The sequence below is a fragment of the Heterodontus francisci genome, chromosome 1, assembly GCF_036365525.1.
Source record: "Heterodontus francisci isolate sHetFra1 chromosome 1, sHetFra1.hap1, whole genome shotgun sequence".
NCBI lineage: Eukaryota > Metazoa > Chordata > Chondrichthyes > Heterodontiformes > Heterodontidae > Heterodontus > Heterodontus francisci.
The window spans coordinates 216,578,481-216,595,347 of NC_090371.1; the positions used below are offsets into that span (position 1 = coordinate 216,578,481).

At 43.9% G+C, this 16,867-nt stretch overlaps 1 protein-coding gene across 1 annotated transcript in view; it reads left to right on the plus strand.

The window, feature by feature from the left end:
- si:dkey-27h10.2 (uncharacterized) overlaps positions 1 to 16,867 on the plus strand; it is a 313,284-nt gene that overhangs the window by 48,035 nt on the left and 248,382 nt on the right. Inside the window, exon 3 of the mRNA XM_068041603.1 lies at positions 15,070 to 15,155. Coding sequence (XP_067897704.1) covers positions 15,070 to 15,155 — 86 coding nt within the window. The remainder of the gene's footprint in view (positions 1 to 15,069; positions 15,156 to 16,867) is intronic.

Below are 16,867 nucleotides of genomic sequence, written 5' to 3' on the forward strand. Positions count from 1 at the left end.
CTTGTAATGCAAAATGAGTAATAGCAATTCTTCAATGGAAAATGAAAATCGGGTGGAGTGTAAAATAAGTTTTGCCGATTTGCTATCAACTGTTTTCATAGAATCACAGATATTTACATTACAGCATAGAAGGAGGCCATTCAGCCCATCGTGTGCATGCCGGCTAACAATTAGCCATCCAGCTTAATCCTACTTTCCAGCTCTTGGTCCGTCGTTGAGGTCAAACCAGTGCTTTATAAAGGTTCATCATAACTTCCTTGCTTTTGCACTTTATGCCTCAATTTATAATGCTCAAGATCCCATATATCTTTTTACTGCTTTCTCAACCTGTCCTGCCACCTTCACTGATCTGTACACATATACCCTCAGATCCCTCTGCTCATGCACCCCCTTTAGAATTGTACCCTTTTGTTTATATGTATTTATTAATTATTTATATTATATATTTATTAATTATATGGAGACGGGATAAAAAGACTGACTGACAGTGAAGCATCATTCAATCATTCAATTGGCACAGGAAGGCAATGCATTGCAAGGATGGATGTGTTGGGCGACCAATGCCAGGAATGTGGGGATGGGGCAATTGGAGGTTGGAGGTCATGTGATAAAAACTCCAGGAATACATCCAATCGGCATTGGCAACGTGAGCAGGGAGGTATCCCCATTCCAACTCCCACTTCTCTGCCCCATTGAGCCCTGAAACGTCAAACTCCACAGCATGCTGACCAAAACTCCCTTCCCCCACTTACACAAGCAACCCCAGTCAATAGTTGGGCCTTAATTCTAGTATGCGTGCATACTCAAGAGGCCCACAATATTTGCCCCATGCTTCTTATGAATTGATGCTAGTTTGCTCCACTTGTTTGCAGGAATTTCAGGCACATTATTCATTCAATCACAAAGTTAAACAGCCCCATCACTTGTTGATCATATCATTTCAGCACCAATGATTTTACAATAGCATTGGGCAGTTATAATGTAATAAAGTGTAAATATGCTGAATGGGAATTGCTCTTCAAATATTAGAAGGCGAGGCAAGTGTGATCAGTCCCATGTAGCCAGAATCATTCGCTTTTCATAACTTTGAGGTCGTTCTTTGGTTAGCTGTTTATCTTTTTTTCTGGGCGAACTGAAATTTGACTTTAGGTACATGCCAAATACATGTGTTTGAAATGGACAATCATCATTTGACTTGATGTTCATTCATTGCTTTTGCATTTCTGACTGAAAAACAACATGAGATTACCCTTATTCAAATTTCCAGTCCTCTACAAAGAATCCATGGCTCGGTTTTAATGGTTACAATTGCTGATGCCTCATGTGGTCCTCACATTTAGCAGAGAGGCAGAGAGGAGAGGTCACTTGGAGGAAGGCCATGATAAAGATGGAAGTTCTCAGAGAAAAGAGGCTCTAAGACAAGGGGTCTCATTTTTAGGTCCCACCAGGGGTGGGAACAGAGGAGGGCGAATGCTGAAAACAGCGGCAGTGGCTGGCGTGCTGGTTTCGCATCACCATTCCTGCCGCCAGTGAGTTTCATCAGGGCGGGGAAGTCTGGCCTCAAGAACCTGCCTGTTTCACAAATAAGGCCAATTAAGCTAGTTAAAGAGCTCATTGAGTGCTCGGAGAGGGTCAGCTTGAGATATTGGTGGGGGCGCATGGGCTGCATGCTGGGTTGGGGCAGACCAGGCACATTCGAGGCGACAACACAGCGGGGATCCAGTCCTAGCTGCACCAAGAAATGAGGTGGGCCCCATGAAACTGGGAACTGCTGAGAGGGACACAGCCATTGACACACAGGTGGCATTGGGTGTGCTCTGACTGTGGGGAAAGAATTGACTCTGCGCTTCAGGCAGTGCAGAGGTTCATCACCCTTCTGGCATCAAGGGGGCATAAGAGGAGGGAGCAAGGCTTTCAGACACAATTGGGAGGCTACCCGAAGACAAGAAAGGCTGCAGACAGCAATTGGAGCATGACTCTCAGATTTCATGCCCAGTGGCGATGAGGAGCAACATCCTTCACAGGAAGGGCAGAGACCCAGGCATGAGGTGGACAGCGGAGAGAGACGAGGGGCAGGTAGGCCACAGAGTCCAGCATAGGATCTATTCGTGAAGAAGGAGCTACCTTGAGATGACCGAGAACCAATGCCGCAGGAAACTAAGACTCTCCAGGCAGATGGCCACAGATATTTGAGGCCTTGTGGTGGAAGACCTCACACTTCACAGCACTGGTCGCCAGTGGCCGTCAAAATCACTGTGACCTTGAATGTCCTCACCACTGCAGCTTTAGCTGCCGTCCTTAGTGGCGTCTTGCAAACGGCTACACACCACTGCATCTCGCAGACCACTGATGCCCTTTTTGTGAGAGCTGGGTGCAACATTCAATTCCAGACAGATGGGGCCTCGCAGACACAATGGGCAGTGAGTTACGCCTCCATTGCTGGATTCTCCCAGGTGCAGCATGTAATCGACTGCACCCATGTGGCCTTCGAGGCCTCCAGTGACCGGTCAGTGAGATTCATCTACAGGAATGGCTTTCACTCCCTCAATGTTCAACAGGTCTGAACCACAAAAAGACCTTCCTTTAAGTATGTGCTCGCTTTCCTGGCAGCTGCCATGACACCTTCATCCTTCTGCAGTCCAGGCTGCTGCAACTCTTCATTCCACCCCTCAAATTCTATAGATGGATTCTAGAGGACAAAGAGTTATCCCTTGAAGAGATAACTACTCACGCCTTTACAAGACCCTGAAAATGGAGGCACAGTAGTGCTACAACTGCAGCCATCTGATCACAAGGACCACCATCAAGCAAGCTCAGGAGCTTCTAAAGATGCAGTTCCAGTGCCTGGACTAGACGCCCACCAGTACGCTCCTGCAAGGGTCCTGCTAATTGTGGTGGCCTGCAGTGCTCTCCATAACATAGCCCTCCAGAGAGGTGTGGACCTTGAATCCTGCCCTAAAATGACACAGCTCATTGGAAGAAGAGGAAGAACAGGAGGTGGAAGAGGAGGAGGAAGGTGCAGAACACAGAGGTACCCCAGCTGCACAGGGAGATGGCCGAGGCTGGTGCATGACTCGAGGGTCTCATCAGGATGTTATCAATAACAGGGATCATCTGATTCAAGCACATTTCAAGCTGAGCCCTTGTAACCCAGAGGACGGCACAATCCGCAACTCACTTTGAGCTGCCTGTAAGAACACTTCCATTGAAGACGCAACGTGGAATAAATCCAATCTTACCGCCAATCTGTCCAGAGGGTTCACCTCACACTTCAAAGACCTTTGCTTCTCTTCCCTCTTTCCTGTCTCGCCATTAAAGAATGGAAGCTCAATCAGCTGGCGTCATGTGTCGATGCTTGCATAATGTTGAAAAAGAGAAGAACTGCACATTTACAGATGAGGCAAACCCCAGTAACCCACACAGTGCTCTGCCCTCCGCTCTCGGCCACCTCTACGTGGTGCTCCCCTTGTGGCCTCAGATGCGACAAAGGCAGCCTGCTCACTTGTCTCTGCTTGTAGCTCAGAGGCATGTGGCTGTGGTCCTCATCGTGGAAGTGCCAGAGGTTGCACCGGCATCAATATAAGGGCAACGTCAGTCACTGGGCCCTGCTGCATATATTATCTCTCATCAGAGCAGCCAGGGAGGCTAATGATAATGATGGCACCCCATGAAGGGTGGCGCCCTCATCCTCCTCAGTGACTACCTCAGCCTTTGGCTGGTGCTCCAAATTAGGATAGATGATAACCTTTGCAAATCTGAAAAAATATTAAAAGAACTCTGACAGAGAAAGAGCACACTATCCTCCAGTGCGAGGGTCTACCACCATTGCTTTTCATCTGGCACAGGCTCTTTTTCTCAATGTATGTATTTATCTTGAGATTTGACTCTGAGAATCTGAACAGTCTGTTTCCTGTTCAGTGAGACTGCTGCGCACATGTCACTACCCTGTATATCTGACTCAGCAAACGTCTCATTTTATGATGCACACTTTGCTCTATCTGTACTATATATGCGTGGAAACTAAACAGCAGTCATGTAGTGTACCTGCCATTACTCCACCTGTTCCATTTAACTGCTGCACTGCAAGTGTACAGTACAGTTAATCAAATGGTTAATTGATGCTGATATTTTTTGACTAGGCAAAGCAAAGCCTGCATTCTATACTATATATGATGCTTGCCTGACCCATGGGCAAAGTCTGTGATCACTAACTGTACATAACTACATATGGACATAAGAAATAGGAGCTGAAGTAGGCCATTTGGCCCTTCAAGGTTGCTCTGCCATTCAACAAGATCATGGCAGATCTTCTACCTTAATTCCACCTTCCTGCGCTATCACCATATCCCTGAATTCACTTAATACCCAAAAATCTATCAACCTCTGTCTTCAACAAATTCAATAACTGAGCATCCATAGATTCATAACCCTAGAGTAAGAAATTTCTCCTCATCTCAGTCCTAAACGGCTGACATCTTATTCAAAGACTGTAAACCCTGTGTTCTAGATTCCCCAGGGGAAAGATTTTCTCAGCATCTATCCTGTCAAACCCCTTAAGTATTTTATATGTTTCCATTAGATCACCTCTCATTCTTCTAAACTCCAGAGAATAGAAATCCAATCTACATGATGCCTCCTCATAGGACAATCCCCTCATCCCAGGAACCAGTCCAGTGAGCCTTCGTTGCACTTCCTCTAAGGCAACTATGTCCGTTCTTAGGTACAGAGACCAAAACTGCAGAGTACTCCAGGTGTGGCCTCACCTGTGCCCTGTACAATTGCAGTAAGACTTCTTTACTCTTATACTCCAATCCCTTTGTAACAAAAACCATTTGCCTTCCTAATTACTTCCTGTACCTGCCCATGTTAACGTTCTATGATTCATGAACAAGGACACCCAGATCACTCTGAATGTAAACTTTTCCCAGTCTCTCACCATTCAAAAAATATTTTGCTTTTTTATTTTTCCTACCAAAGTGGATAACTTCACATTTTGCCACATTTTATTTCAACTGAATGTTCTTGCCCAGACCTGTCTATATCCCTCTGCAGCCTTCTTTGTGTTGTCCTTTCCGTTTACATTCCCATCTAACTTTGTATTGTTAACAAACATGGATATCTTACACTCAGTACCCTCATCTAAGTCATTGATACAGACTGTAAATAGCTGAGGCCAAGCACTGATCCTTGTGATAGCCCACTCGTTACAGCCTGCCAACCGGAAAATGTCCCTTTATTCCTACTCTCTGTTTCCTGTCCATTAACCAATCCTCAATCCATGCTAATATCTTACTCCAAATCCCATGAATTCTAATTTTGTGTAATAACCCCTCATGTGGCACCGTACCAAATGTTTTTTGAAAATCCAAATACATGACATCCTTTGATACTCCCTTTTCCACCCTATTAGTTTTTTTCCTCAAAAAACTCTAACAGGTTTGTCAAACACGATTTTCTTTTCATAAATCTGTGTTTATTCTGCTTGATTTTCTAAATACCCTGTTACCACATCGTGAATAATAGATTCTTGCATTTTTCCTATTAATGATGTTAGGATAACTGGCTTATCGTTCCCCCATTTTCTCTATTACTCCTTTCTTAAATAAGAGATTATGTTTGCTACCTTCCAATCATTGGGAACTGTGCTAGAATCTAAGGAATTCCAGAAGATCAAAGCCAATGCATCCACTATCTCTGCAGCAACCTCTTTCAAAACCCTGGAATGCAGGTCGTCAGGTCTAGGGGATTTGTCGCCACTTAGTTCCACTAATTTTTCCAATACTATTTATTTATTTATATTGATTTCTTTAAGTTCCTCATTCTCGCTTGATCCTTGGTTCCCCATTTTTTCCAGAATGTGTTTTGTGTCTTCTCACATGAAAACAGTTGCAAAGTATTTGTTTAATATTTCTGCTATTTCCTTATTCCCCATTACAATTTCACCTGTCTCTGCCTGTAATGGGCCCATGTTTACTTTCATTAATCTCTTCCTATTTACATTCCTATAGAAACATTCAAAATCTGTTTTTATGTCGCTTGCTAGTCTACTCTCTGGCCTAGCCAGTGACGCCCACACCCCATGAACGAATAAAAAAAAACTCTCATACTCTCTTTTCTCTTACCTTCTCAATTTCTCGGTCCTCCTTTGGTGAATTTTAAAATTCTCCCAATCCTCAAGCTTATTGCTCTTATTGGCAACATTATCAACCTCTTTCTCTGACCTAATACTATCTTTAACTTCTCTGGTTAGCCACAGTTGGACCACTTTTTCTGTGGGGTTTTTGTGACTTAAAGGAATGTATATTTGTTGCAAATTTATGTATTATTTCTTTAAATGATAACCTTTGTTTGTCTACCATCATATCTTTTAATATAGTTTCCTAATCTATCTCAGCTAACTTGCTCTTGTACATATGTAGTTTGCTTTGTTTAGAATTAAGACGCTAGTTTCGGACTTAACTAAATCACTCTCAAACGCAATATAAAATTTATCACATTATGGTTACTCTTCCCTAGAGGCCCCTTTACTACAAGATTATTAATTAGTATTTTCTTATTACACAATACTAGAGCCAAATTAGCCTATTCCTGAGTTGATTTCCCACATACTGATCTCGAAAACTACCTTGCATGCATTTCATGAATTCATCCTCCACACTATTACTGCAAATTTGGTTTGCCCAGTCTATATGAAGATTAACTTTCCCCATGATTACTGCATTACCCTTGTTACCGACACCTCTAATTTCCTGGTTTCTTCTCTGCATTAGATTGTAACTACTGTTAGGGGTCCTAAAATCAATTCCCACCTAAACGATCTGCCTCTTGCTGTTTATTAGCTCCACCCAAACTGATTCTAATTCTTGATTTTCTGAGCTTAAGATCCAACTGTAGATTATAAAGGCATTTTGAAGATTTGAAAAGTCCTCATGAAATCATAATCATTTTCTTAACAGTTTCAACATTGCTACATATAGAGGACACCCTCAAATGGTGATTGACAAAAGAAGCAACAGCAACATGAAGCAAAACTTTTTTATGCAGTGAGTGGTTAGGATCTGGAATGCACTGCCTGAGAGTATGGCAGATTCAATCAAAATTTTCAAAAGAGAATTGGATATTTATCTGAGGAGAAAAAACTTGCAGGGCTATGGGAAAAAGGCAAGGGAGTGGGACTAGATGAGTTGCTCTTGCAGAGAGCTGGCATGGACATGATGGGCTGAATGGCCTCCTTCTGAGCTGCAACCATTCTATGATTCTATGCAATACCATGAAAGACTTAGAGTTGCATCATTGCATGGGTGTTATCCTTCCCATCTGATTTATCAAAGATATTACCAGGGTCTACCAAGTATATGGGGTTAGATGACATAGGGTGGGAGGTGGCTTGTGTGGAGCATAAACACCAGCATAGACCAGCTGGGCAGAATTACATGTTTTTGTGTGGTAAGTTCCATGTAATTCTACAAAAGTACTTCATTGGCTTTAACATTGTTTGAGATGTATGATGGTTGTGAAAAGCGCTATGTAAATGTAAGATATTCTTATTTTTATAATTTTATGCAATTTATACAATGCACCAACTGATAGTGATCGTTTCCTACAGTTGAAGCTCAATAGGGTCATATGGAGCAGGAACAAGTCATCTCTTTCATTTTTTGGTTACTGATGATGCAAGTAAACAATAAAAGGAGACAAGAGAGAAAACAAATTCCTTAAAGAGTGGGTGGGATGGTTCTCACTCTTAAATGCCTGTATGGTCCAGGCGACATGTTGTGAGACTAACTTGGGTTGCATTGTACTGCTAAAAGGGAAAGCCTGTGGTTTAAATGTTTTGATGTTTAAGCCCCAGATAAAAATAGAATTACTCCCACCCTCCCTTTCCAAATACTGAACACATTTGACTGCAGCTCTGTCCTGCTGAAGAAATGAACTTGTTGCTGTCATCATTACTCTTTCAAAGTGACAATTAAAAATCAGGTGCCGCAGAGTAACAATGGAAAGTCCCTCAAAATGTGTTGTTCTTTAGCACTTGCAGAAGTGACACCTTTTTGTATTTAGTTGACTGTGTTTCTTTCCGTCTCCAAACACAAGAAACTGTGTTTCTTCCCCTCCTCCTGTTTGGCAGGAGGAATGAGGATAGACAATATGAAGTATATGGTGCAATTTTAAAGGGGGTGCAGGAAAAGAGAAACCTGTGGGTTTATGTATAAAAAGGCATATGGGATCCATGGCTTTATTAATAGAGGCATAGAATACAAAAGCAAGGAAATTATTCTAAACCTTTATAAAACACTGCCTAGGCCTAAGCTAGAGTATTATTTTAAAGTCTGGGCATCACACTTAAGGAAGGATATCAAGGCTTTGGAGAAGGGTTGAAAGGGTGATGGAAGCAGATTCAATCGTAACATTCAGATACTTGAAGGAAATAAATTTCCAGGGCTATGGAGAAAGAACAGGGGACTGGAATTAATTTGATAGCTCTACCAAAAAGCCAGCACAGGCATAATGGTCTGAAGGGCCTGCATCTGTGCTGTATCATTCTATGATTCCAGGAAGATTGTACTTACCCTTCTGTTCTATGTGAAATGTAGGGATTTAATTTGGGATGTTACATTTCTGTATGTAATTGACACTCCTCACAGTTATTGGGCTGGATTTTGTTCCCAGCCCGAGATCGAGTTCTGTGGTTGGTGGGGGGCCGGGGGGAAGGTGGGGGGCAGAAAATCGGAGCAGCAGCACCTGCTGCACGGAACCCGATGCCAGGATTGTCGGGCCCGATCTTCCTGGCGCCAGGGAAGCTCCATGGCGGCCCCTACGCCCCTCTGTGACGGGACCTGGCTTAGCATATTTCAATAACACAGAGGCATGAATTAAAATATAAACTGCAGCGATCTTACCTTCAGTTCCTGATCCTCAGTGCGACATGCAGCACTCATGCGCCTCCACTTGCCCGTCCAGGAAAAGCTGACGCCACCAAGATGGAGAAGGGGCGAACTCTGCACTCTGATGGATGGGGGGGAAGGGGTGAACTCTGCACTCTGATGGGTGGTGGGTGGAGAAGGGGTGAACTCTGCACTCTGATGGGTGGGGGGGAAGGGGTGAACTCTGCACTCTGATGGGTGGGGGAAGGGGTGAACTCTGCACTCTGATGGGTGGGGGCAAGGGTTGAACTCTGCACTCTGATGGGTGGGGGGAAGGGTTGAACTCTGCACTCTGATGGGTGGGGGGAAGGTTGAACTCTGCACTCTGATGGGTGGGGGAAAGGGTAGAACTCTGCACTCTGATGGGTGGGGGGAAGGGGTGAACTCTGCACTCTGATGGGTGGGGGGGAAGGGGTGAACTCTGTACTCTGATGGGTAGGGGGGAAGGGGTGAACTCTGTACTCTGATGGGTGGGGTGGGGGGGGGAAGGGGTGAACTCTGCACTCTCATGGGTGAGGAGGAAGGGGTGAATTCTGCACTCTCATGGGTGAGGGGGAAGGGGTGAACCCTGCATTCTGATGGGTGGGGGGTAGGGGTGAACTCTACACTCTTATGGGTGAGGGGTAGGGGTGAACCCTGCACTCGAATGGGTGGGGCGTAGGGGTGAACCCTGCACTCTGATGGGTGAGAGGGAAGGAGTGAATTCTGCACTCTCATGGGTGAGGGGGAAGGGGTGAATTCTGCACTCTGATGGGTGGGGGGAAGGGGTGAACTCTGCACTCTGATGGGTGGGGGGTAGGGGTGAACCCTGCACTCGAATGGGTGGGGGGTAGGGGTGAACCCTGCACTCTGATGGGTGGGGGGTAGGGGTGAACTCTACACTCTGAGGGGTGGGGGGTAGGGGTGAACCCTGCACTCTGATGGGTGGGGGGTAGGGGTGAACCCTGCACTCTAATGGGTGGGGGGTAGGGGTGAACCCTGCACTCTGATGGGTGGGCGGGGGTGAGAAGGGGTGAACTCTGCACTTTGTTGAACTGTCTGCAGGAATGGCAGCCTTTTAAAAATGGCGCCAGCACCTGCTTCCCTATCGGTGACAGTGTGAATGCCGCTCCCGCCATGTGATTGTGGGGGCCGGCCTCCGTCATTATGTAAAGTGGCTGCCCGCCTCAGTATTGCAGCAGTGCTGCAGCGCGGGTCCTGTGGGTGCCGGCTGCCATTTTCTGCGAATGCTACTGAGAGTGGCGGCAGGACAACAAAATCCAGCCCTTTGTGTGATATACCCAACAGTAGTAAACCTGAGCATTGGGAGGATTTTATAATACAGCAAAGGAGGACCAAGGAACTGATAAAGAAAGGGAAAATAGAATATGAATGTTAACTAGCAAAAACACTGCCTAAAGGCGTGGTAGAGGCAGGAACCCTCACAACATTTAAGAAGTATTTAGATGAGCACTTGAAACGCCATAGCACACAAGGCTATGGGCCAAGTGCTGGAAAATGGGATTAGAATAGATAGGCTTGATGGCCGACACAGCAACAGTGGGCCAAAGGGCCTGTTTCTGTGCTGTATAACTCTATGACTCTAACACACACAGAGGGCAGTGATTTAACATCTTAACTTGATTAGCAGTAAACCCAGAAAATCCAAGAGATAAGAGTTGATTTTAACCCTGCTCGCCTAGTGGAAATTGGATGGGTGGGCAGTTGAAATTCCTGCAGTGATTTACCCTTTCTTACCTGGCTTTTTCTTTGGTTATTATTTTAACTGCTCTTTGAGCAGGCAAGAGGACACCTGTCTTTAAATATGCAAATCAGTTTCCAATAACGTCATTGTGGCCCAACTGTAATTATAATGGGCGGCACAGTGGCGCAGTAGCACCGCAGCCTCACAGCTCCAGTGACCAATTCTGGGTACTGCCTGTGTGGAGTTTGCAAATTCTCCCTGTGTCTGCGTGGGTTTCCTCCGGGTGCTCCGGTTTCCTCCCACATGCCAAAGACTTGCAGGTTGATAGGTAAATTGGCCATTAGCAATTGCCCCTAGTATAGGTAGGTGGTAGGGAAATATAGGGACAGGTGGGGATGTGGTAGGAATATGGAATTAGTGTAGGGTTAGTATAAATGGGTGGTTGATGGTCGGCACAGACTCGGTGGGCCGAAGGGCCTGTTTCAGTGCTGTATCTCTAAACTAAACATAACTTGAAGCCAACCTGATGGTAAACAGCAGCAGGGTCAAAAGGACTCAGCACTTACCTATGTTTAATGGACCATTCCTTCGTGCCTCCAGCAGCATTGGCCTGCCTCCTGAATTCCTGCCCTGTACACCCAGCATGTGATATTTCCTGAAGGGAAGGGGAGGCTGGTGTGGCCTATACAGATGAGGCCTGGTAGTTAAAATCTCCTCTGTTGCAAACTGTGTGGGGTTGGACAGTTTGCCATGTAGATCACACCCCTGCCTAGACGATTCCTTTAAGTAATGATCTACCTATCTGTCTATCCAGTCTCTATCAAAATAAGAAGAAAACTACGCTGGGAACAATACTGCAGTGACAGGCATTACAGTGCAAATGGAAAACAAATGTTACCTACTTGGAAAAACCTGAATTATTTTTCAGATACTGACATGTTTGCTCATGTAAGCAAAAAAAGAGGTGTTGATGCTTGAGAACTTTGACAGCGCGGTAGATTGAGTTCTTTGAGGCTTTGTTGTTCATTTATTTTCTGAATTTTGTGCTCAGTATTATTTCTGGATAATGCAAAAGTTTGGGCATAAAATCGCAGCAGTATGTCAGATGACCTGCTCTTCACCAGCAGATGGCACTCACGGTCTGCTAGTTTATCGGAATGAAAATCTGAACAGAAAATTAAACTCAGTTGTTGGAAGGACTAAGAAAATTCTATGCACCTATTTTATGAATGGCAAGTGAAACTCGAATGGAAGTTTGTATCATGCAATGAATGTTGATTGTTCAGTTTCCTACATTAAAACAGTGAAATAAAAAAAATTGGCTATAATTAAAATGCACAAACTGCCATGATGGGATTTGAATTCACATTCATCTAGATTACTAATTCAAACTGCTGGATTACTAGTCCATTACGCTGACACACCCTGAGCAGAGTGAACAATCGTTTAGAGTGCTTATACAATATTCCTCTCTCCACTACGTTAGTACAGGACTTAAATCACCTATTTTAAATGGGTAAATATCTGTATTAAAATAGTGACCAAGGGAATTTAATGCAAACACATTGGTGTAGATTTTCAACTTACCATCTGCGGGTAAAGTTGGCATTTCAGATTGGCTGGCTGTTAGGGCTTCCAGCTCTGATTGGACATATTCCTGGAGGTTTGATCATGTAACATCTTATGTGACACCTGATCAGGTGGTGTTGGGTTCCCAGTAATTAAGTATCTTTGTTGATGATTTCTTTCTTATTAAGTCTGTGCTTAATTAGGTTTCTTGTTGCTTTCAGCAACTTTAGAGACCACCACAATCTGAAGCAATTTCCCTGAGGGAGGGCGGGGGGAGGGGAGGGGTCCATTCCCATGTATGAAGGGCTTCGTTCGGAATTCCCACAAGCAAGAACTTAGCGTCAAGTAAGACTGAGGCTCCACGAGTTCAGAGCAGGACTAAGCATTCTTGGGACCATGAGAACCAACAACATTCAGGGCTCCTCCGCACCCTCACATCCCTCTCCCTCCATTACCACAAATGTGTAGTAAAATAGGCCTACAGGACATTAACATGCTGCATTAATAATAAAGCAAATCAGCACAAGTAGCAGAGTTCAGGCAAAAGACCCCAGGCATGGTTAAAGAAACAGGTTTTGGAACTGGCGAGAGAAAATCAAGCTGAGGTATTTGAGGAGACAGTCTATAAAAAAATTAGCTCAAAATCATCTCAGAAGTTACTATAATGAATAATGCATTTCTAAAACAGTGCTACTAAACTACCTTGGCACAATTTTTGCTCATAGTAAACCTCTTCCAGTGGGAAAGACTTGATCTGCTGTGCTCCAACTCTGTGTTTCATATGGACACTCACAGATGATGGTCAGCCCCTGAGAAACTCTGCAGAATGTCAATTTTCATCCTCTAACTTCTCAAGTCGCTATCTTCGGGGATAGGCTCCATGGGGAATTCTGAGAGAATGCCCAGAGGTTCAGTTATCGCCATGGCAACAACTGGTGCAACATCTGAACTGCAAACTGCCATTATCTATTTTCTCCCAGGTTGCTTGCAGCCATGCTGGGAGATTGATCTAGCATTCGTGGAGACTCCAGTTCAATCTGGGAGGGTTAAGAACCTTACTACCCATTGTAGGAACTGCCCAATTTTCCTTTCCACTGAAGTCAATGAAAATTGTGTGGTTTCTATTTCAGGCACTAATCCAATGCTAGATTTAAACCGAGGCGGTAAAGTTGAAAATCTATCATTAACTGGTCAGCTATTAGTATCAATAGAAGTAATTTCTAGGCTTTTGTCTCAAAATAAAGCATCAATAATACAATGGTATAGCATAGAAAATAGCTTGATTACAGCAACTGACAGAACACAAATGATCTTTATCTGAACATGGCTGCCTTGACCTTCTATGATTTACCAACTTATTCTTCTGGATATTCTCAAACTCTAAAAATATAAAAATGGGTTTTGCTCAATATACCCACATTGCCAAAAATGGACATACTGTTGCCTTCAAAAATGATGAGTGGGGATACTCCATATACCCTGATACCCTCCCCACCACTGCACTGTTGGAGTCAGCTGATATCAACGGGGGCAATGGCAGGAGATACTATGACTGACCTTACTTCTTCTGGGTATGGGCTGGAGAAAAGTCAGTCTGTGTGGACATTAAGTGTGAACAGGGTTTAGCTTTGTTTGGAACAATTCAATATCCTGCCTGGAATTATCCATGAAGGACAACCATGTGTTTGAGCATAAAGGGTGTTGTTTACACCATTAGAAAGGAATAATGCAACACACACTTTACCTCCACCAGCTTCACTGTTTCTAGTAGTAATATAGAGAAATCATCATGAAATCAGAAAAAGACCACCACAGAATTAAACCCTGAGCAGTTGCTTTCCCTGACACGACATTTCCATAATCCCAGCAATCAAAGAACAAAGAACAGTACAGTACAGGAACAGGCCATTCGGCCTCCAAGCCTGCGCCGATCTTGATGCCTGTCTGCACTTCTGGGGTTCGTATCCCTCTATTCCCATCCTATTCATGTATTTGTCAAGATGCCTCTTAAACATCACTATCGTACCTGCTTCCACCACCTCCCCCGGCAGCAAGTTCCAGGCACTCACCGCCCTCTGTGTAAAGAACTTGCCTCACACATCCCCTCTAAACTTTGCCCCTTGCACTTTAAACCTATGTCCCCTAGTAACTGACTCTTCCACCCTGGGAAAAAGCTTCTGACTATCCACTCTGCCCATGACACTCATAACTTTGTAAACCTCTATCATGTCGCCCCTCCACCTCCGTCGTTCCAGTGAAAACAATCTGAGTTTATCCAACCTCTGCTCATAGCTAATACCCTCCAGACCAGGCAACATCCTGGTAAACCTCTTCTGTACCCTCTCCAAAGCCTCCACATCCTTCTGGTAGTGTGGCGACCAGAATTGTACGCAATATTCCAAGTGTGGCCTAACTAAGGTTCTGTCCAGCTGCAGCATGACTTGCCAATTTATATACTCTATGCCCCGACCAATGAGGGCAAGCATGCCGTATGCCTTTTTGAGTGCTAGGATCGTTTTCTTTATTCGCCTAACCTTCATTTTTTTAATGCTGCTTCATCTGCCCCGATACCGCAAAACATTTGCTTCGATTTTTGTTCTTGGTTGTTGCAGTGTTTGTGATGCCAGGGGACATCTAAATCATCCAGTTTCTTATGGTGTAACTTGACTTCCGTTTGTTACTATAAATGAGGTGAAAAGCATTACGCTCAATCTCAGATGAATACCGTTTACTGCGCCATTGTTCCAGTTCCCACATCAGCCATCCTATCTGTTTCTGTGGATAAAATTGCGACTTTACCAGGTTGTACTGAATTGTGTGCAATGTTATGCTGAGGCCTGTGTCCATGGTATTTGATTTGTCCTTAATCCCTTTGTTTTTCTCTTGTTTTAGGAGGTGTCACAATATTTTGCATCGTGATCACTATTTTGATTTTAATTCTCATCCTGCTGATATGTTACCTGCGCAGAAGGAGACATGTAAGTATAATTACTATGCAAAATAGTAATTTTAGTGTATTGAAAGGGTATTCTTCAATGAAGCACAACTCTACAATGATTATAATTAAGGGCATTATGTTGTATAATTAATTGGACCATGTTCCTTATTGTATTCATGCGGATGTGAGAATAATGGCCGGTATGGGGGGGATAACAAGGGGCAAATAGAACATGATGGCCTCTGGCACCTGGTCCAAGAAGTCATGTGTTGCCTGGTTAACCAGAAGGGGCAACGCAGCTGAACCCAATTGAGCTCAAACCTGATATCCACACCTGCACTTCCAGCAAGGAGGGCAGGAAGAAGTCATCAGAAGATGCAGCAATCTAGGGCTGAAAATCCCTATCCCTGCACCAGGGCATCGCGACTTCTGCCCGGGTAAGATTAGCCATCTCAACACAGACTGGGAAATCAAACTAGTCTCTTTGGCCAGTTCATTCTTGGTGGTGGTCAATAGGAAGAGCTGTATTTCTGTAATATTAACACGAAGATCACACTTCAATTCCCCCATAACTTTGCCGAAAAATCAGCAGAATCCCTGGAGAAACGGCATAAATGGTAGAAACTCTGCCTGGCTCGATATTTACGTTCTGCACTGCTATTACTGCTGTTGCACTAATACAGCCACTGTGATGTGGATTTAAATATTGCAGCATCAGACCCGAACAGTACTTCCTCGATAATGGTATTCATTTTAAAACAGCAAGTGGAACAGTAGCTTGCTGTTGTGGATGTGAAGATAATATTTCTGCATATTTTGGAAAAAAAGGGCAAAAGTATTTAAAGGAATAACAGCATAATAAATGGGAATGTAAAATGTGAACTTTTGTACTTCCTTAATATTGATTTTGTGGAAGCTCTCACAGTTTTAGTCTATGCGAGGTATGAATGTGATCATCAGTATCATGATAAACCATTTCTGGGGCCGAATTAATGATGCCATATCCTTTTCCTGCTAAATGAGCAATTTCCCTTGAATTTTCATCTTTTGTAGTCACGATGGCAAAATGTGGTCTTGCCAACCACATCCTAGAGGAGGATGTGTAACGGGATACCAGACTTCCCTTTAACGAAAGAAGGAACATCAAGAAATAAGTCATCCAAGGTCACTGTCCCCCCTCTACTCACATCTGGTTCAACAGCAGGGTTGGCAAAGGGCTGGGAGCAGGTTATCTGCCAACCACCCTTCCCATCACAGCAGGGTGATAATTATGGTGCTGGAGTAGCTAAAAGAGAGGAAAAAATATAAATGGGAGAAGTAATTTGCTTTGACTGTTATAATAAGATGCCTTAAACTGAAAGTTCAAGGGTGAGTTCTGCAGTGGAATCAGTTGAGGAGGTAAATGTTATGATTCAGTGCTCCCACTCAGATCTGCTTAAATCACGTGTGACCTATAGTGGCCAGCTCAGGTAACTGTAGTTATAACGTTTCACCACAGATATCACAGTGCCTTTGAGCACCAATGTGGGCCTCACAGTAAGAAAAGTGAACGAAAAATAAATGACAATTCAGATTTAGATTCAGACTTCTTTAAATCTGTTCATATTTTCTGATGAAATTGAAGGGAATAAATGCTGAAAATGTATAATTTGTTTTGACTGGCATTGAAATTATAATTCTCTGAAATTCAGACGCTCAATGTAAAAGAAATAAATTGCATTTGTATAACACCATTCATGATCTCGGGACATC